At 43.5% G+C, this 21923-nt stretch overlaps 3 protein-coding genes and 1 long non-coding RNA gene across 4 annotated transcripts in view; 2 read left to right on the top strand and 2 right to left on the bottom strand.

The window, feature by feature from the left end:
* SLC16A10 (solute carrier family 16 member 10) overlaps positions 1 to 5212 on the top strand; it is a 66696-nt gene extending 61484 nt beyond the window's left edge. Inside the window, exon 6 of the mRNA XM_085217470.1 lies at positions 33 to 5212. Coding sequence (XP_085073596.1) covers positions 33 to 268 — 236 coding nt within the window. The 3' untranslated portion in view covers positions 269 to 5212. The remainder of the gene's footprint in view (positions 1 to 32) is intronic.
* LOC109366449 (uncharacterized) lies at positions 2399 to 7889 on the bottom strand. Its single transcript, XR_014881442.1, has 2 exons — positions 7700 to 7889; positions 2399 to 5848 (listed from the first exon to the last, which is right to left on the bottom strand). It is a non-coding gene; the product is annotated as an uncharacterized LOC109366449 (long non-coding RNA).
* Positions 7765 to 17901, top strand: SLC60A2 (solute carrier family 60 member 2). The gene is made up of 4 exons (XM_085217469.1): positions 7765 to 8149; positions 8230 to 8398; positions 10519 to 10635; positions 12888 to 17901. The coding sequence occupies exons 1-4, from the start codon at positions 7949 to 7951 to the stop codon at positions 14117 to 14119; spliced, it is 1719 nt and encodes a 572-aa protein (XP_085073595.1). The 5' UTR covers positions 7765 to 7948; the 3' UTR covers positions 14120 to 17901.
* A 223-nt stretch (positions 17902 to 18124) lies between these two features.
* REV3L (REV3 like, DNA directed polymerase zeta catalytic subunit) overlaps positions 18125 to 21923 on the bottom strand; it is a 114587-nt gene continuing 110788 nt past the window's right edge. The window contains exons 31-32 of the mRNA XM_085217468.1: positions 21415 to 21624; positions 18125 to 19273 (exon numbers count right to left, since the gene is read on the bottom strand). Coding sequence (XP_085073594.1) covers positions 19133 to 19273; positions 21415 to 21624 — 351 coding nt within the window. The 3' untranslated portion in view covers positions 18125 to 19132. The remainder of the gene's footprint in view (positions 19274 to 21414; positions 21625 to 21923) is intronic.

Raw genomic sequence — 21923 nt, 5'->3', positions numbered from 1 at the left:
ATCACTGTAGTGATTTTATTTTGTCTTTCCAGGTTTGCTTCGTGATCGCCTCGGTACCTACGATGTGGCATTCTACCTGGCTGGAGTCCCCCCACTTATCGGCGGAGCGATATTGTGCATCATCCCCTGGGTCCACGAACGACATAAGTTGAAAGAAAGGGCAAAAACTGTTGATGGAGAAACTACTGAGAAAATGCTGGAAAATGAAAGCACTTTGGTGTCAGATGCCGCGGAAAAGCCAGTCAAAGAAATGGAATCAGGTGTTTGATGCTTTCTTTTCCTATACAAGATGGACTTTCTTCTACCAAAGCTACATTTCTACTTATTGGCTGAAGATACTACGTGATACTAAAGATGTTCTGAACTGCTGAAATTGCAAAACTGCTTTAAGAATCTTTTATACCATTGAACTTATTTTGATGAGTTGTTGAGTTTGATTTCAAGCCACGTTTTCAGAGTATTTGAAGTTTTGTAACATTAGTGTGTACATGTGTAGTGATTCTGTGTGTGAAGAGAATATTTTTCTAATTCATCAGAATGTATTTCTCGGAAATATGGAAGCTGTGTTTGGTTCAATGACCCAGGATTCCTCAATAACTTGTGTGCTCCACTCAATGCAGGCACACCCAGGGATGTTTTATACTGGAGCATTTAGTAGTTCTTAAAACTGATTTCATTTTTGAAGTTTCTTGTGCTGTTTTACAGTCTTTCAGAATTCAGTATCATGATTCTATTTAGTGGGGAAATATTGGTGGTAGGTGGATGGTTGGACCTGACGATCTTGAGGTCTTTTCCAATCTTGGTGATTCTATGATTCTATGTATATGCATATTTTAGATTCCCTTCGCTCTCGCTGAAATCATTTAGCATTACAAAGTTAAATTATTAAACATCTGTTTTGTTTTCTCTAAAACCCCCAGATGGCTCAGTTTAATCATTCACTTTTTGCATTGATTCACCTTTTCATAGTAGCCTGAACAAAGAGATGACATTTTGGATGGAACCAGGTTTTGGATATGCACAAACTGAGCTTAGAATGCAAACGCATTTGGAAGTACAGCTGCTGAATTACAGATTCTTGATACTTTTTGGTAACACAAAACTATTGATGTGTATGTAATGTTTTCACCTAAGCGTCACAATTCCTGATGGTGGTTTTGATTTAGGTTTTTGGTTTTTTTCTCCTTAAAACTGAGACAGCTTTAAAGATAGATCCTAAGTGCAATAATATGAAATCGTTCTTGAGATGTGGAAATAAAGGGGAGCTATTAAAACAACGCTCAACAACATATTTGCACTAAGTAAACATGCAGCTTTATTTTAGGTCTTCACAGCTCTGTATTGTATTCAGACATAAAGAAATGTCTTTGCATGTCCTATTGGTTGCTTATCATACTAAAGTATGTCCTGATTGCTTATGTGTTCTTAGGTATTATGTACTGTTTGTCAGGCGTGTATTTCTGGATATCTCCTCTGAAAAGTATTTGAAAACATGATACTTTCAGATGAAAACAACACAGTTTATCTTAAAAAACACTTCCAAGCGCATTGCTTTTCAGTGGGTATGGATGAATGGTGCAGTGGGAATGCCTGAATATTCTTGACGTCAAGTCCATTGAGCATTTCTGTAGTCTTCAGGAGTGTCATAGCAAAGAGCAAACTGAATGCAATCTGAAGACAAAGTGCACCCTGAAATGCAGTTTTTATAAGTGGCAGTGCCTGTTCTTTATGTGAACCACAGAGAGATATTGTTTTAAAATTATATCACTTAATGTCTCTTCTATTTCTGTTGTTTTTCTATTTTTCAGCATTGTAGTAAACTGCCAAGAAAGCCCACGAACGCTTGTGATCTGAAACACTCTATTAGCAGTGCTATTACTTGAAATGTTTACATCTATCAGCTTAAAGAAGTCTTAAATGGAATCACACACAGCATCCCAATTATCGAAGACCAGCACTGATACTTTGTTTGTATTGTAGAATTTCAGTTCTTGTCACATGGAATGTTGGAAGGAATTGGATTTACAAAGTTAATGGAGTAGATAAGCGGGACTTAGAGGTGGAAAACAATCCTTACAGCAGCCGTCCCTTTGGCTTCGCTGGGACTTGTGCTTCTCCACGTCCCAAGTACTCACGAGAATTTCATTAGAACATTAATAGCATTGCTAATTAAAGCAAGTACCAAATGCTGCCTTTAGTCCAGAAGCGATAACAGCAGCTCATGCTGTTCCAGTCTGGCGTATCTCTGCAGACGGTGTTTTCCAGCATTGCCGCGTGTGTGGGCCGTGCAATGGATTCTGCTGATTAAGTGTGATTAAAAACCTCTCGTTTCCTTTTGCTTTATGACAAATGAATATTCACCATGAGTCTTACATTTCATGTGTTGTAGCTTTGGGAGTTTGTAACAACAGTTAAAGCTGCTTTTTAGCATTAGTGTGACTTGAAACTGTCATGATGAGACATCTTGATGTAACTGTGGCACCTTCCTGACTTGGTGCTCTGAATATATAAAATAGCCAGGAGAGAATATAAAGCAAGTGCTGTTAAGATTTATAAATGTTACAGAAAGAATGTAACACTAATATGGATTAATTATTGTTAGACCCTTTCAAAATGTATCCCTACGCAAAAATTCAAATGTTCATATTTGACTAACTAAATATGTGAATTATCTTCCCCAGATCAATTGCATTTAAAACAAAACTAAACAAAACAAAAACCCCAAACAGTGGCCTTGGGAAGGGAACTCAGAGGGAATGATCACATAGCAATGACCAGAGCAATATCAGAAACAAATGCTGAAATCAGGCGGCGGATGCAGAGGTAGGACTCGTGAAGTTAAGTTGGTGCGCTGCTGTCGGAATACTGAACCTATTGCTGATGCCAGTGCTTGTTTTACAACGGTGCTGCAACTGAAAAGACTTCCAAAAAATGAGATTTCGGAAAAGGCTTTTAAAAAAATGAATGCACGAGAATTCTGATAGCATCTTTACTGCCAGCTCACGTCTACTGGGGAAATGAATGTCCAGTAGAAAAAAGTCTGTATTAGACAGAAGCTTTGTGAGAGGATTGCATGCTAAAATTAGACAAGAAGCAGTCAAAATGAAAGTAAAATTCAGATTGTTGGCAGTGAGACTAATTAAGCGTTGAGAAACTTGCATATAGACATAGTGAGTGCCCTGAGGCTGTGAAAGTGAGACTGCCAATCCATCTCCCCTTTCAAAAAATAACAGATAAATGTCCATCACAAACAGCAGCTGGTTGGTACACTTTAGAAAAAATGACAGCATGGTGTAGAAATGTTTGTTATTTTGAAAATTGGGAGGAAAAAGCACCAAGTATTTTATTTTGTTTCATCTGAATAAATGTAAATTTTTTGTAATTACATTTAATTTTAGGTGTGGAAGCCTGGGAATCTATTGAATCTATTGAACTCTCATTTTGATGATGTAATGTGTGTCAGAGCTATTCCTGTTGGGGATGGATTCTGTAATGAAAATACTGCTTCTGTTCAACAGAAACCCTTAAATCATTCTGAGATGCAGATGTATCCCTCTCTTAAGAAGTTTGTGCTTTCATATATATTGTTGTCTCATCATATAAACAGAATAATCCTCTTCCTTTTTTCCATCAGGTACTTTCAGGGTAAGCTAGAAAATACTGGGCAGAAACAGCTTCATTTATGATTCAATCTGTAGTCTTACTCTGTGCTGTGACTGCATACACTGGATCGCAAAAGCAAAACTGATTTTGAACGAGGGTTTGGTTTGATGGTTTATATGGCTGACAGTTGTGATGCCCTCTTGGTAGGTATTGAGGTCCTTGGAAATCTTCTTAAATCTGTTCAGCAAGGAGTCTGAAATCGTGCCAAGTCTTCATATTCTTATTTTCATCTATGCTATCCAACAATATACAAAGCAAAATTTATAAAAATTATTGTTGGATTTCTTCTGGCTATGTACTTGTAGACTGTTGAAGTATCAAAGATCTCAAATGCCTTCTTTACCATTCAAAATTTCTACTTATTTCCAGGGACTCTTCATGGACCTTTCTCCATTGTAGAGTCAAAGGTGGCATTGCCACGAGTTCTGTTCTGTGATCATATGTGAGGGTCTGTTTGGGATCAGGTGAGGTAAGCATTTGATGCTTTTCTCTTGGATCCTCACGCATTATGTCTGGATATGTACCTTCCTAAATTCTCACTGAAGATACTGGATTTTCAAAGCCAATGCACATCCTATTGTGTATGGATAGTGCTTCTTATACCTTGTCCCTGCATTAAACCTTTGAGCAGTCATTGCCTGATGGAGAAAGCATTCTCATGGAGTGGGAGAGGAGGCTGAGGCAGCCCAGCAGAATACTGAGCTGCCCACCCATAGATGAAGGCTTTGATCACATTCTTAATGTATAAAATATAGACACCACAGTTTGAAAGCAAAAATGCCCTGCTCAGTTGCTCGCACCAGGGAGTACATGCCAGAGGAACAGGAGATGCATCCTTGTGGCCTTGACTGGAGAATCTCAGGACAGAAATCACTGCTACTACCCTGGAATCATCCTGATGGGTGAGTTTAAGCACTGTGCTGGCAACCCTGCTCAGCTCGTGGGACCCTATGGGATCGGGATCCCACCGTGGGAGCTGACATCAGGCACCTCAGTGCATCTGTTGGAACCAACCGTCTGCTAGGGAGAGTGTGCATGTATGTGTGCACGTAGGTAATACCATGTAGTTTAGCTGGGGCATACATGGTCTGCATTTAACTACAGGAGCTGCAGCACTTGGATGTGACTGAGAAAATAATTTGATTTACACATCTCTGTTGACAAGCATAGCGCCACTACAGTTCCAGACAGTAAGCTTCTTTTAATGCTGGCATATTTTCAGTATGCCTTTTAGCCTTTTCTATATATTGTGTCAACATTTTAAATGTTTCAGAACTTTGCGTTGAGTGATTTTATACTGAAATGTGTGCTAATACTGGTAACACTGACGTGTTTCGCTGTCTTTATAGACCTCCTCTTTTGTATGTTGTTTTGAATATTAAAAGATGCACATTTTGCCAGCCTTAACTCCGTTCTTTAAGATTCTGCATTGTTAGAAAGGTTGAAAGAGAAAAAAACCCAACATTGTCTGATGTCTTTCATTTTGCTATAATAATTGTGACCAATCTCAAATTACCCTGAATAAAGATGGTAGTTTTTAAGTGCCCCATTTGTTACTGCATGTATCATTTTTCAGTCCCATTTTTCTGCACAACCTTTAATTTTTTAAAAGGAATTCTGTGTTTTAAAGGAATTGTGTTACATTTTGATACTGAATCTCAGCTGCAGCCTTTTGTATTAAAGTCCGGCCCTGCAGCTTTCATTACCAGTGTGATCTGACTGCCCCTACATCAGTATTTAGTGCAGTGCACTTTTTTTCTAATGGCACCAACACTCCAATTTGAAACCAGGGCTCTGTACACCTGAACTACCACCTTCCAGCTGGGCATGCTTCATACAATTCTGTCTGCTTCATTTTACATGCTGGGGTTTTAACGTCAAACTTTGCTAAACTGTTACGTTCACAACAGGAAGAAGCAAAATTGAGGAAGGGAGGGAAAGGGGTAGAACAAACTTGTGACGTTTAAATAAATAAATAAATGGGTACGTTTGGCTTCAAGAACTGCCAGTGCAATTCAGAAGACCTTTGATCACGTCCTGGCCTGCCACCACTTTCACCTCAACTCACCTTGGCAGCGCGAGGTGTTTCCTCATTTGACAGCTCCAGTACATCACAGGAGTTTCACTCGCCTTCCCTTTGTAGCAGCACCAAATATTTCCTTTTCTTCCAGAAACAAAGCTGATGCTATTGGGAAAACATTCCTATTCATTCCGGGCTTATTCTCTAGGCTACTTGTATGTCAGATGAAAATCTGAAAAAAAGATGTCTGAAACCTTTTCCTAAGAGCCCACGTGTCGCTGTGTACAAAACCTCTTTGTAAGTACAAAACACACCAACACACTTCTCTGCAGAAGTCTCCTTATGGAATACATTACAAATACTTTTGCACATTTTCCAGTGTACTATTGTACGTTCCAAATACTGCCTACCTATAGAGTGCTTTAAAAAACCCATGAGCTGCTCGGAACACGCAGAGCAGATTTACACAGATGTCTTAATGTAAGCCATGAGGAGACCCTACGTACATGTGTGTACACCTTGGTGCACTGCCAGGCATGACAGGGCACATTCATCGCTGCAGACAAAGAGACCTCTTGTGCTAAGTTGTCTTCAGAGCCCGATATCAGTTATAACATAGTTTAAAAATAAATAAATAGGCAACTGTTTTGTCTGACCCAGTGCATAAAAATAGCACAGTGAGAGCAGATCAAATTAATTCTAGAGAAATTCTGTAAAAAAAAATAAATAGTCTCTTCAAAAACACCAAAAGCAGCCCTCTGCTGCATTCAGCGAGTGCTTATTATGCTCCTTGGGTATAAAGAGAGCTGTTAAAGCGTGGTGTAGCTGCACTCGGTCAGGTTTGTATGGAGAAGTGCACATGCTGAGAGTACGCAAGCACAAGTCACAGCTCTCCCTTGCTTTACACACAGCAATGATGCCAATGACCTTTGATCAGTAAGGCAAAGCTTTATGTCTTCAAATGATCCAAGATCTTGGTTTTGGTCATCCAGGAGAGGCAGACTGAGCACTAAAAATAAAAACTTTTATAAGAAAAGTTACTAATGAATTACAAGCTGCTTTTTTTTTTTTTTTTTTTTTTTTACTTATTCAGAAGTTTAATTATTACACTTCTGTTGTTTTCCAGCCCCTGAGTAAGATCAGAGGAAATACTTAAGTTTTGCACCATTTCTTCTTTACTTTGCTTGTATGTCAGCAAGGAGCTCTTAGAGATTGCAGCTCATTGGAGCACCCGAGGGATGTGTGTACGATTAATGCCAGGCACACAGGCTGACCTCCCAGAGGAAGAGCTTTCACAGCATTCTGATAAGCACCGAAGAAACCTTTGGGTGCCACTGACCCTGACTTGGAGATAAAGGACCATAAATTGGATCAGTCAGTAACAAGAAGTACAGCTTTCCCTGGAAGATTGTAAATGCTGCTTGATAAGAAAAGGGAACTTGTGCTTTCATAAGGCCCCTCCTGTTTGACTCCTGAATATAATTAGAACAGTACTGCATGATTGCATTGTGCAAGTGCAGTAATAACAGCCTTTAAAAAAACTGCCAGAGGCTGCAGATGGTCACAGAGGTTGCAAATACACTACAGGCAGAGAGATAGCACAGCTAAGTGTTCTTGGAAAAGACAGACTGCATTTTTCTCAGGCACTAGAGATAAAAGGAAAAAAAAAAAAAAAAAAAGCAGAGAGAGAGAATTTATAGCCACCATTTGTAGCTGCCATGCAGCATTCCAGCTCTCCTTGAACTCCGGCGCTCAGGGCCGTGCCCACTGCCCTGTGCATCCCGTTCCGTGCCCTCTGGTGCAGACCCTGTCCCTGACCCCCACTGCTCCTCCCCTGACGCAGCTCCATGCCGTTCCCTCAGGCCCTGTCGCTGTCACACAGAGCAGAGCTCAGCGCTGCCCCTCCGCCCCCTGTGAGGAGCTGCAGCCGCCATAACGCTCCTCCCCAGCCTATTCCCTCCGCAGACACGCAAGGCTGCCCTGCTCGTACCGTATCTCAGCACACCCCGCCCGTACCTGGAGCCCGGCCCGCCCTCTGTGGGCGGAGTCGCCTCGCGCCTCGGGCGCCATTTTGTACGCGTAGCGGAGCGCTGTCTCCATGGGAACGGGCCCGGTCGGGGCCGCGCGCCGTAAAGCCCGCCGGGAGCTGTAGGCTTCCCCCGCGTCGCGCCGCGCCGCGCCGCGAGCTGACGGGGCGGGGCTTACGGTTCCGGGTTCCCCGCGGGCCCGAGCGGCCGTGCGTGCCGGCCCGCACCGCTAGGAGCCATGGCCGGCGCCGAGCGTAAGAAGCACGTCCGCTTCGCCGGCCCGGGGCAGCCGGCGGCGGGGCCCGGACCGGGACCTGGACCGCGCCCCTCCGCCGCGCCGCACGCGGAGGTGGCCGTGGTCGGCGGGCGGCGGTGCGGGGAGGGAGCGGCGCTGCGGTGGTGCATCTCCGCGGCGCTGTGCGCGGCCTTCCTGGGGCTGGTGAGTGACACCGGCCGGGCGGGTTAGGGGGATCCGGCCCGGCCCGGCCCGGCGATGCAGCCCTCGGCGTTGTTTTGCAGGGCACGAGCATCGCCGTGCTGGGACCGACCTTCCAGAACCTGGCCGACAACGTGCACAAGAACGTCACCGACATCTACTACATCTTCGTGGGCCGCTCGCTGGGCTACCTGGGCGGCTCCGTGCTCGGCGGGATCCTCTTCGACCACGTCAACGCGCACCTCTTGCTCGGTGAGCGCGGCTCGGGGGGCGGCCGTGGTCAGCGAGCGCCACTGGGGCTTCGCTCGGCTCCGCTGTGCCCTGCGGCTGCAGAACGGGCTGCCGGGAGGTGGAAGTGCAGCCCGTGCACGTTGGGCTTCCCTTCCCTGTAATCCACACTCTTGCAGCGCACGGCCCTGTGTTGTAGGGCTTTAGGAAGTACGCAAATGAGGCAGGTGGGACTGGCTTGGCTTCTTACTTGCAGGGCTGCGTGGGAGAAGCAGAGTCAGACTGGTGCTTTCGCTAAAGCTCAGCGGAACTGTCTGTCCTCACTGCACAAAAGCACTGAGGCTGTGGCTGGGCAGCCTTAATCCAATTACAGCTTAGTTAAAATGGAAAACTTTGTATCCCGTCTGAGTTTGGAAATATTCTGCTGGGTTGCTGCCTACCTGTGGCAGTGTTTGGGTTCTGTAGGAGCAGTGGTTGTGGTCCTGATGGTTTCCTGTGCACACGTGGATTTCCTCCTGCGCTCAGACCTGTGCTGGCGCAGCAGGGCCGTACAGCTGCCAGCAGTGCTGCTCATCCCTTTCCTAACCCTTCCCCTCCCGCTCCTCCATCTCCTCATTCCTCCCTTCCTTTATCTGAGTGGATTCATACAACCCCAAGCACAGAACTTTTCTTGTTTTGAGGGCTCGTTTTGAGAATAGTTTTCCATCGCTTGTGTTTGAACCACTCTCTCCTTATCCCCACTGGCCTATCTCCTGCTGCCATGTGCAGTCACGTCATACAGTGTCTGTTTTTCTCCTCTCCCTACCTTCCCCTCTCCAGACCAGTTCCTTTTATTTGCTCTTGTTATACGTATCTTGCAGCTTTATTTATCCTCTTCCCTGTTCTTTATTCTCTGCTCCAGATCACATGTAAACTGCCTTCCCTTCAGCTTGCTGATCCTTGTGTATCTGGCAAGGGCAGAGTGGATTATATCTGACATCTGAGACTTTACCTCCTATGATGAAAATAATACACCCCTGAAAGTCAGCGTGAACTTGAAGCATTTTAGGATTTGCTTGTCTTCCTGATGTGTCACAGGATAGCTGTCTGTCAGTAATGCTTGGAAAATACATTTTGTCTCCAAATTCTTTCTGGTTTGATGGCACTTAGAGCAGAAACACAATCCGAACTACTGAACTGCCTCATGTTTCTGTCGTCTGAGGGCTGACTGAGGGTTTTGGCTCCCACCTTCCAGCTGTTGAAACTCTGCTGCTGTGCAGATCTTGAATGCTTCAGTCAAGGAAGCTTTTAAGCACTGGTCTTCAGGTGAAAATCTGGACAGCTGAAAACTGGCTGAGGAGCCACTTTCTGCTCTGACAGACGCCTTGGGGAAGCTGTATTTAGCACCTCCCCTCTGTAGCCTTTTCCCTGTGCAGCTCACTGTGCTTTCCTTGCAGGTTACACCGGGGCAGGAATATCAGGTATCTCGGTGAAGTTCTTGGGCTCTGCATTTTTTTTTTTTTTCTTTTCTTTTGGAAATTGTTGCTAAATTTATGGTGAGAAACCTTGTAGTTCTGTTTCTGAAGACTGCAGATATCAGGAATATATTCCAATATATATTGGAATACACTGCTGACATGAGAAGAAAATAAAAATGAGAGTCCACGTTTTTATACAGAGTGCCCCTTAGCCAGTAGGGAGCCTCACTTCACAAGATTTTAGGTAGTGGTTTTGAAGTGGGGCCAAATATAATGCTCTGTGGTTCTCAATAAAAATGACACTTTGCTCAAAACATTTTCTATTTTTTTTGTGTTAAAGTAATGCTTTTAACTCAAAAGTTTGCAGAAAAATGCTTCTTGGGGATAATTGGCATACTAAGTACTTAGCAGCAGATGGTGCCCTATTTGCAAATTAAGCCTTAGCAAAATGAAAAATGAAACATCTCATTCTCACTAAAATCATTTCTTCCAAAATCATCCTGTTGAATTTTCTGGCTGCCTCTGCTATTCACATATTCAGGTAATGAGGTTACAGCATGTATTAGGATTATCTGTAACTTGAGTAATGATAAATGTATTTTTATTTCTTAGTTTGCTAAATGTTTTGCAATTGAAGTGGTAACTGTAGTATTTGTGTTTTATTTGTTTGCTTTTTACCCTTTCCAGCATTATCCATGCTTGGAACCACAGGCGGTCTTTTTGCCATACCGTGGTGTAAGAGATCTCTGCTGCTCACTGCCTTGATGTCGCTCATTGGAGCTGCCATGGGAGTTCTTGACACGGGTGAGTGACTGCCTGTTCCAGTGGTTCCTTCACTGAATGAACTGGAAACCCACAGGTGACAGTTCTGCTGAGAATCGTAGAATCATAGAATGGCCTGGGTTGAAAAGGACCACAATGATCATCTAGTTTCAACCCCCCTTCTATGTGCAGAAGACTAGACCAGGCTGCCCAGAGCCACATCCAGCCTGGCCTTGAATGCCTCCAGGGGGCATCCACATCATCCTCCTTGGGCAACCTGTTCCAGTGTTGTCACCACCCTTTGTGTGGAAAAACTTCCTCCTAATATCTAACCTAAACCTCCCCTGCCTCATTTTAAAACCATTCCCCCTTGTCCTATCACTATCCACCCTTGTAAACAGCTGTATAGAAGTGAGTTTGGCCTGCTTCAGTGTGCACAGTTGAATTAAAAGAGAGGAGCTGTTTTATCTGGCCAGGATGCCTGGTGGGTTATTCTGGTCCTGAGGCATTGCTATATGTGTCTCTAACAACGCTTCTGTATGAGAGAGCTGAGTATCCTTTGCTTCCCTGAACAGATCGATATGCATTTTGGTGGGTAGTTACAGGCTTAAAAAAAAAAAATGCCATGTGCTCTTTAAACATTGTTTCTCTTAGAATTTACTCCTCTGTGGGAAGCTAGTTGGGTTATTGTTCATTAGTAACTGGTTTGTCAGATGGAACTAGGTTAATCCTATGCAACCCTGGGTGTTTGAGAGGAAGGTTCTGCCAGTGGTGTTATGGGAGAGCTGGTGACCTCAGCTTGGACGGACCAAGTTTGGGGATTCATAGCAGGTATATTCTACCATCTTTGGCTTACAGAGCTATGTCATCAGTCTCCCTGAATTAAGGCACATGTGCTGCCCTTGGCCAGCCTCATTTAAATATGGAACAAATAAACACCTGTGCTTGTAAGGTTTCTTAGTGGAGGCTCCTTACTGGAGGGAGATGCTGTGCAGGATGAATTTGCAAAGCAGAAGTCTGCTGATGTGGCTGGAAGGGTTGGTTATACCAGAGGTATGGGGAGGAACTTCTCACAGAAATCAGTTCTTTGGGCATGGCTGAGGCAGCACAGTCTGCTGCTGTGAGCATTTCAGGTCTCCTCTCTATCCAAACACCTCTGAAGTATCCAGACTGAGGGCTTGGTTGGAATGGCGTGGCTGGTGGGCAGCACAGAGGAATGATGGCTTCATGGGAACCATTGGTCATGGCTGTGTTCAGTTTGAGAGGGCTCTGTTAATGTTAGAAGAGCCTGTTGTGGGACCTTGTAGCAAAAACAAACAAACAAAAAAAAAGGTGATTTTGCACAGCATAGGATGTGCAGAAGGATGTGAGTGCAGAGGTATATTTGTAGCTTCTGGTAGGATCACTGTACTTGGCCTTTGGCTTCAAAATGTTTCATATAGGACAGTCCTGTGGGCTTTCAGTGAAAATTTATTCAGCTTTGGGACTTTTGTTCCCAGCAGGAGCAGGAGGAACCGAGACCATGGCAGTGATGTAATGGAGCTGTGTTAGAGATGGGTGGCAGGGGTGGGACTTGATTTCTGTCCTTATTTTCCTGCACTCTCCTCAGAGGCAGTTTACAGGTGCCTCTCTCGGGTCTTATTTTCTAGCACTGTTGTTGGTCTGAGGGTGCTGCAATTTAGTTTCTGCAGCAACATTGCTGTAAATCTTTCTGCTTCTGCAAATGAAGTGAGCCATTTGAACACAGCTGGGATGGGCCCTGCCCGCAAGGTTTGTGCAGTTTGTGGTGTTTCCTGGGATGTTGTGTAGTGAGAAGCTGATTCGTAGCACTGTCAATTATTGCTTTTGAAGCTTAGGAAAAGTAGAAGCAGAAAACAAAAAGGTCTGAAGCTGCTGCAAGTGATGGATGTGACTGCTGATCTGCTAAGGCGGCAGTGGTGCTACCTCAGGCTGCTCAATGTGCTGAAGAATCTTCAGTTTACAGCCTCCAGAGAGGAATGGCCTGCAGTGCCAGACCCATCACATCAGCCATAACAGGGCACGGACAGAGAAATGGCCAAAGAGGGGCAATTGTTGTTGGATTAAGCCACTTGCTGTGAACGCCCTCCTACCTTACAGCTAATCACATGGGATTAAGGTTCTCAAATGCACCATTACACTTAACCACAATTTTGCACGTTGTATTCACTAAAACTGCTGTTGTTGCAAATTGAACTCATAACATAATTGCTGTTTTTAAAACAATACCCGATGTGAGGTTGAAACTAATGAATCCTCCTCTCTCCCATCTGCAGGTGGCAATGTTCTCGCACTGAACACATGGGGAACAGAGGCCGGACCGCATTTGCAGGCCTTGCACTTCAGTTTTGCAATGGGTGCATTTGTGGCTCCAGTTCTGGCTAAAATGGCAATGGGAAGTTCTGAACCCAGAGACTTTCAAGCAGGTGAAAATGCAAGCCAGTCTATTCTGAGCCCCGTATCAACAGCATCAGCTACACTAGCACTGAAACACCATCTTGGTGCTGATTTCTTGTGGTCCTACATTGTCATAGGGACCTATCTGCTGTTTGTTTCTTTCTTCTTTTTTATTTTGTATTCAAAGAGCAGCTCGGTTCGGGACAAATCAAAGGCTTCTGTGCAGAAATGCAAGGTTGCCAAATACCACCATGCCCTTATTATTCTCCTTTTCCTGTTCTTCCTCTGCTACGTGGGAGCGGAGGTAACTTACGGCTCTTACATATTTACTTATGCAAAGGTCTTTGCTGAGATGAAAGAAAATGAAGCGGCTGCTTTGAATTCTGTCTTCTGGGGCGCGTTTGCTGTTTGTAGAGCGGTGTCAGTATTTTGTGCTGCTTGCTTATACCCCGGCACTATGATTGTGCTGAGCCTCATTGGCTCTGCCGTCTCCTCTTCAGCCTTGGCTTTCTTTGCACACTACCCAATTTCGCTGTGGGCTGGAACTGCGGTGTACGGAGCCTCCATGGCCACCATCTTCCCCAGTGGCATTTCCTGGATCGAGCAGTACACGGTCATCCAGGGGAAGTCAGCTTCTCTCTTCGTGGTCGGTGCTGCTCTGGGGGAGATGTGCATTCCTGCAGTGGTCGGGTACCTGCAGGGGAAGTTTCACCACGTTCCTGTGGTCATGTACACCGCTCTGGGAACTTCGGCAATGACGGCTGTGCTGTTTCCTGTGATGTACAAATTGGCCACCGCTTCTGGAGAGGGCTTGAGAGAGATGGGTGAAAGCGAGGACAGGAAGGCTTTGTTGTCCAGTTCGGGGCTTAACGAAGATGAAGAGGATGAGGAGGATGCAGGAGAGTGGAATGAAGCAGACTTTGAGGTAATAGAAATGAACGATACCCTGAGAAACTCTATGGTAGAGACCTCTCTCAAGGCAGCGGGGAGCTCCCCGTCGGAAGCCTCCCTCCAGCCACATCCAGGAGATGCTGTGGGTGATTCTCCAGTGGCAGCTGGCGGCTCCCCTGGGAGAAAAAACCTGAATGTTGACCGGGAGAAGAACGATTAGAGTAAAAGCTGACTCTTTGGGTTTTTAACTAAAAAGCAATGGAGTTGTAGCCGTTCTCAAAGTGCTTCAAGGATCTTCTCAGAGTGAGAAGGAGGTTTCCACCTTTGCCTGTCCTTCCTCCTGCCTCAGTTGGGGTCTGCAGCGATGTATCCCAGAGAAAGTCCACAATGATGTGAATGTAGTAATGTGATACAATTTGTAGACTATGCTGAAACTGCTAAAACATGAGAGATTTTCTAAATGTCAGGCATGCATTTAAGTCATTTATGCTGTGATGTGAGCTAGCTGGGAAGAAGCTGCTCAGACCACTTGGTTTTTTGGAGGTGGGTGAAGGGTGCTGTTCTGAGCTCCCTGGTCACAAAAGGTTTTCATCAGAAAGAGAGAAATCTGTTGCCTGTGGTGCTGAACTTTTTTAGCTTGTGAAATGTTTGTACTGCACTGGGGGTCGGTGTGTGACAAACCAGGGAATCAAGAAGTTGAATTTCAGGTGATGTAAATGGGATATCCTGATGGCCAGTCACACACTCGTCTGATTCTGTCATTAAGACAGGACAGAAGGAAAGATGAATTTTTAGGAGTGTAACCATGCCTTTGGGTCACTTAATGGTGGTGTATGGGAACGAGGACAAAAGGTGTCATTTATCTGCTGTGTGGCTTAACTCTGATTACTCGTTAACCAGTGGTGACAAATCTAAATACTTTAAGTACCTGTGATTGTACTTGTGATTTGAATTACTGCACTACCATTGAAATCTTCAAATGTATGAAGAAGATATTCAGTGATATGTTAGATAAAATTGTGTTAATGACATGGGGCCATGATACTGTAAGCCGGTTCAGTTGAAAGGTTTAACATCTTCTCTGGGCTTCCTGTGCCAAGGTTTTTACACAGCAGTGTGTAACAGCGGCGATTTGAGAATGAGGTGGAATTATTGATGAGACAGATAATCCCGTCCAGTTGTACAGTGTGCCTGCTGGCTCTCTCTTAGTTGGGTGCTGCCCTTTGGCTCTTCTTTCCTTGGGTAATGACACACAGCAGGTGCCTCCTTGAGGAGAAGCTGTGGTTTGTGTGTTCAGATTCATTGTTTGGGTGGGGAGGGGGAAGCCCTCAGGTCTGGTTGTGTCACCGAGTCCTTCCCAGTAAGAACAAAGATGCAGCAGCTAATGGCAAAGCCTGAAGCAGTAGTTCTGCAACATGTCTACTTGAAAACCAAAAATTAGTAGGTTGCTGTTTTTTGAAGCTGTGTGGTCAGAATGTGGGTTGGTCTTCTGTGTTGTTTGGGTTTTGTTGTTGTTTGCACTATTCTTAATATTTTTTTGCTAAGAGGTTTAATGCTGACAAAAGGAAGAGCTCTAAGTGTAACATAGCACAGAACTGTGGATGTTTAGTGTGTGTGTTTTAGTTGTTTTTGTTCCTTCTCCTGTCCCCCTGCGTGTTTAACCTGGAACCTAAGGGCTTTTTCCTTTCTCCTGAAAAGTTAGTAAGAAAGATGAATCCATTTGTAGTGAAAATGTATTATTTTTTCTTTTTTTCCCTTTTTTTCCTCCTGCAGTGTCGAAGGGCCTCCTTGTCCTGCTGCTGTAGGCATTTAAATGCCATTGCCTGTTTGCCTGATTCTTCTTTCCATGTGTGCATTTATGCACGCTTCCAATGCAATGCATGAACCTGCACTTTAACGTATGGATTTGCTCCACCTGCTACACAAGAGGTTTTCTTCTTTGCTTAGAGTTTTTGTAAATATTTCTGAACATCAGCCCAAATCCTGTTCTGGCTGCACGTGGCAGCACTTGATCAACAGAAGAATGGCCTTATGCATTCAGTTAGTTTCATGTAATAGAGATAAAAGAAATGTCTTAGCAAAGAGAATGACCGACTTAGGAGAGTGCAGATTAAGCCTGGATTTCCTACAGTTTTCTTTTTCTCTCTTCCTTCCTGCACTCTGCAATAACTAACTGCTCTGTATTTGGAAAATAGGGAGTGTTATCTGACAGCACAGGCAAATCCTGTTGGTTTTATGGGGAGAGGAGGAGCTTGTGCTTCTGCTCTGCTTTTATGAGATGTACTTTGCCCCCAGGAGGTCACAGGTATCCTCTGGTAGAAGGGCTCAGCGTAGGGCAAACAATATCAGGAACCCAGGAGGTGTGGGGCAGCTCCCTGCTGCAAGAGCCATCCACATGTTTGGCCTGAACCAACGGAGCGACTCCTGACTGTGTTTGCAAAATGAATGAATGCAAGGCACAAAGAATGTCTCAGCTGGGTTATGCACCAAAACTGCTGCTTCCATCCAAGTAGAAGTACCTGTCATTAGCAAGTTAAAAAATAGAACAATGGAGGCTTCTGCTGATGGGAATCTTAAGTGATTTTAAGAGCCTCCCATACCTGAGATCATGTTGTCAGAAAAAACTTAGTTTAAGAAGCTTGCCTGAAAGCAGGCAGATTCTAAAAATAATTTGCAATTTGTACACTAATTTCTGAATAAATTTCAAATTTGAATGCTCTGCAAGGAAGATTATTCTCAGGGATAGTTAACAAGTTTTACATAATCAAGTAGAGAAAAAAACAGAAAATGAAGATTAAAGCCCCATTGAGAAATGTGCTTTAATGTCTTTGAACCATCTATACGTATGTTAATTATATGTATGTGGATAGCTCTGTACACGGATAGACAGGTACGTACATGTTTACTTGTGTTTCTGACTAAAGCCATCACAACAAATGGAGAAATGCTGTCCAAACTAAAACCCATGACTGGCTGAGTGGCAGTGTGTAACATCATGCTGAAACGATACCCAGAAAGCCTTTGCCTGGATGACTGTAGAACTGTGAGTTGTCTTTGCCAGGACTTACAGCTCTTGGTGTCTTAGTTTAGGTCTCAGACTTGAATAGCACATACATACAGAGCTTGTGCTCATCTCCCCTGAACACGTGTGTCTAGAATCAGTAGGTGCCCCTTAATGAAAACAAAATGTTGAATGCAATTTAAGATGAAAGCAGACCTGGGACCTTTTCAATGCTGAGCCCAGCTCATGGCAGCTCTAAATGTCCTTGATGCTCAGGGCTGTTGCTTTCCTAATTCATTGGATTTTTGGTGTTTCTCAAGACCTGTTTTAGAAAATGAATATTAGTTTTCATAATTTAAATTTTCAAAGTGAATCAGTTCTTGGCATATACAGTGAGGAGCTATTTACAGTGTCTTTTTAAGTTAAGGGTAAAAGCAGTGTTTAAGCTCCGTGGAGGACTTCTTAAGTGTTATTTATGGGTATTACCCATTGCCTTGTTTATGCCAGAAGGTCATCCCGGTGAGATGGCTGAATGTTCTGTCATTCACACTTTTGCCTGTAAAAGCAGGACTGCATTGAGGATGGTCATGTTTCCATTTCCTCCGGCCTTAATGGTAAATTCTTACAGTTAAATATCAAACAATATTTGTATTTAGCCCTGACTCATTCCCAAAGGCTGGATTGTTACTGCAGGCACTAAGGAGTTACTGCTGGCGCTTGCACTGCTGTTCTGTAAATGACCCTTCAGTGCTGGAATGCAGAGTGGGCAACAGTTTGTGCCTTGGTGGGTTTTTGGTTCCTTTCCATAGCAGCTCATAGCAATCTGGATACGTTCTATTATATATTCATCGTTTTTATTTTGCTTGCGGTGGGTTTACGTAGTACTGTATAATGTGGAATTTATAACACTGACTTGTACCTTGAATGTAATAAATTCTTAATGGGAGGAGGCACTCAGGTTCCTTTATGTAAATAAAGTTTTGTTCTATTTTTAAAAGCTACTCTGGACTCGCAAATGTAAAGCTTACCCTGTTTGGGCTAATGGAAAACAACGGGAATGTTTTATCCTCTTTGGAGAAGGCCTCCAGAAACCAATACTGAAGTTTCTACATCCCAAAGCTTAGGCTGGAAACTGCATTGTGCATTCCTATTCCATCAGTGCTGTATCTGTACCTAATGAGGGAATCAATGGCAACTGAGTGTTAAGAGGAAGAAGCGTGCAGATTTGTACCATATCATTTTATTCAACTTTAATATGGTTTCCATTATTAACTTCTAAAACAAAATGATTTCCAGTTTAGAAAACAATGCACTGACCACATAATTCCTTTTCCATTTTATACAGTTATACAAATATTCTAAATACACATTTTGTCAAGATGGTGGCAAATAAGATTTAACTGTACAGTACGTAAGGAAAGAAAATATTTTAAGCATATTTAGAAGCAATAGAAATGTCTATACAAAACAAGCAAAAATGGAATAAAATTTTATATTTAAAGTATTGCAACAGTCCCACAGGTTTGTAACAAAAATGTCTTTGCACAGTTCCTCACAATGCCCCATTAATAGCTAAAGCAAGACAGCGATTTTTAGAAAATAATGTTTCAAAATGCTACACATGGTACTACTGTTTGTTTGCACAGTCTGATCAAAATAACAATCTACTCAGAATCAAGCAGAACTGAGGAGGAGATATACCAACCAACTTTAAAATTATCTGTATAAAAGTCATTGCACATTATTTTACTCAGTTGTTTGAAAAGTAAAAAAGTGTATTTACAAAATATTTCGCAGACAAAATTATAAAGTGAATGGATAATATAGAATAACACGTCTTGATACTGACAGTCCAAGAACACACACAAATGGATTTATCGTTTCGAGAGGTTTCAGTGCTCCTTCCTCCAGGAAGTAAACTTGACTTCTACTTGGCAATGGATTTACAGGATGTTACACACAGCTATTTCAACATTAGCATTATAAAACAGTATGTTAGAAACATGAAAGGAAGAAGGAATTTGTACATCTTAAAAAGTGAGCTATTCATAGATCAACAAATGCATTTTTTTAATTTAGTTAGGATAAGCGTTCGTTTTATTCCTCAGATAATAAACCCGACAGTTAAAATGGAAATCCTGGACTAGATGAGTTGAAAAAGCACCATGCACAATAGTCCTAGTGTGGTAAACACTGAAACAAAATAGCACCTGGAATCCCGTAACAGATCGATCAGAACTGGTCGAGGAGCTGGCGGAGGTACGGTGCCTTCGATAGTTCTCTGCTCACTCGGGACAGCTTGAAAAGCACTGGGCAGTTCAGGGAGACACACGGGATCTGTCGGTCAAAGCAGCCTGTACAGTTCTTGCATATCTAGATGGCACATAAAAGCAGAACAGATTATTTAAGCTTACCACAAAGCATCGAGGACATAGAGACGTAGGTGATTTACGCCTTACTGGCAGAGCGGGCCGAGCCCTGCAGGCAGCTATCAGCAAGATCTTAGCACAGAGGGACCTGAGAAGCTCCGCTCTGCTGCAGCCCCTCCTGCCTCTGCCAAGTGCTGACTTTGATGCCAGTCCCTGGTGGGCAGATGGCAGCCCCTGGAACTGGGCAGGGGCACAGCCTGACTGCACAGCTTGGCTTACAGCCCTTCCAACCAAGCTGCTGCTTCTGCTCTATCCTTGTGTGATGGCACCTGGGAAAACAACCCGAGCAGCTGAGGGATTCAAACAGAACAGCACATTGTACTCATGTTAAATGTACCCTGGATAAAAGTTCCCAGGTGAAACAAGACAAAACACTGCAGTTATTCTCTATGCAGGAAAGGAACTTCACTAATAAGCCACTTCTATTTCCAGATAAACTTCAATGAGAGCTTTTACTTTGCAAGTCAGAGCATGCAGGCAGAACAGCTCATTAATGTAGCCAATGCTGCTTTCAAGGATTTTTAACATGAGGTACCTGATTAAATAAATAGCAGTAGGCAGAGCTTTTCCAAAGGTGTTTCCAGAGAACACAAACGGATCTGTTTTCAGGAGACATCCCCTGCTTTGCTTTTTCATTTTTGATTCTTCCCAGTACTATGCCAGCCCCCATAAATTTTTCCAAAAACTCTGCAGGCACTTGTGGTTCCTTAAGAATTTTGACCCTGCCTACCAGTTGGAACCAGAAATCAAAAGTCGTATCTACAAACTCCTTTCCTTTGCTGTTAACATCGGTTTCTGTACTTTCCTTTGGTCTCTGCAGACCAAAACCCCAAACTGAAGAAGATGCTTTCTTAGTTCAGTTTGTCTATAGTGAAGAAGTCTACAGCCTTAATTTAGGCAGCTAATTTTTAAGCCATGTGTGATTAAACCTGTATATCAATGTTTGGCGCTGGCACGTTTACATTCCAGGAGGGCCATGCATTTCAGCTGTGATGGATAGACAAAGCTTCAAATTAGCAGAGGACACTGCTCTTGCTAATGGATTAAGTCATCAAATACTGACCAGAACTGGACCCCAGCCCTTGCTGACCTGCTGCTATGACACAAGGGCATTCTGATCAAAGCCATTTTGTGGTCCTAATGCGGGGCCGGGCCCAGTTTTCATTTATTCCAGGACAAAAGCAATGTAAAACTGCAGGAAAACACAGGAAAACTGCAGAATATGCATCTTGTTCCTTCACTGTCACTTAAAAGGCAGATCAGGGCCACCATTGCAAAATACAGCATGAAAACATAAGTCCACCACTTAGTGTAATATTTATGAATTGTGAATTATGATGGTTTTCTGGTTTTCTAGGAAGAAAGCCCCGTGGGACTGTAGCTAATCACTGCAGGAACATTTATTTATATCCCTGCAATTCACCAAGTCATTAAGATGGTTCACATACTAGTGCCAAAAATTGATTTTAATGACAAAATAATTTTAAAATACTACAGTACAAAACTTAGTCAAGAGCACACGTCTCTTAGAGGAGAGGCATGGTGCTTTGCTGGCACATATCCGTGAGCATAACTCAGTGACATAGCCAGTGACACTCTTTATGGACTTCTAACTCAAGGGAAAAAACAGCGTGAGAAATTTCTGAGCAACAGTAACAAAAAACCCAACCCAGAACACAGCCATATTATGCGTACAAATAAATAATTTTTTCTAGGACTGGAGCTTTTTTTTGTTAATGGAACATCATCAGTTATGTTAGAACAAAAGGTGCGTGTTTCAACATACTTGTACAACTTTTATCACCATCACTGTAAAAAGGAATCTAAAAACCATTTAAGATACTCTTAAAAAGAAGAAAAGCATCTTTTGGTCTGTTTCTCTCCACCCCTTTGGCTTCAGTCTCATGCAAAGCTAAGGAGAACAGCAGTTGCTGTGCTGCCTTTAAGAGCAATGGGAAAAGCAAATGAATTGTAACACATTTAAGACAAAGACTGCACTTCCTATTTCTGCTGAGGGCATTCAGTGACTGCTGCTTTGGAGCTTCAGCCTTTGCCCACAGTTGGCTGACAGCGCTGTAGCCATACCTTGACCAGCTGGTCTTGCTTGCGCTCCAGCTCTCGGATTTCTTGGTTGAGAATCACTGCCACATGCTGTGGCTGGCTTCTGCACTTAGTACAGATCCCATACTGGGTCAGTTCATCACACACGGGACAGTGTAAGGTCGTGAAATACTGCGAGATGGTGCCTTTCCGTCCTTCCAGCTCACTGCGGGCAGTAGAAGCAGTTTTCTGAATCTGTTAATAAAATTTAATGAAACAAAAATTAAGAGGGCAGTAACTTCCAAGAGAGCAGCTTGCCTTCTTTCTGCAGTACAGAGATTCTTCTTTTTCAAGGAGAATAGAAGTAACAGCCTCTGGAGTGCGGGTCAGTATGCAAATTATTAACATGAACACATAAGCACAGTGCTGGCCTGAAGTGAGGCGCTGAATGGGGCCCACTCCTGCTGTGACCTGGTTCGCTGGGAAGCTCATGAGAAAAGAGAAAAACAGCAACCACGTCATCTTCAGTCACCTGCTAAGGTCCCGGACTCTGC

This window comes from Meleagris gallopavo, chromosome 2 (genome assembly GCF_905368555.1).
Source record: "Meleagris gallopavo chromosome 2, MGAL_WU_HG_1.1, whole genome shotgun sequence".
Taxonomy (NCBI): Eukaryota; Metazoa; Chordata; class Aves; order Galliformes; family Phasianidae; genus Meleagris; species Meleagris gallopavo.
Note: the sequence above shows the minus strand (reverse complement) of the source record. Positions and strands in the feature narration are given on the sequence as shown.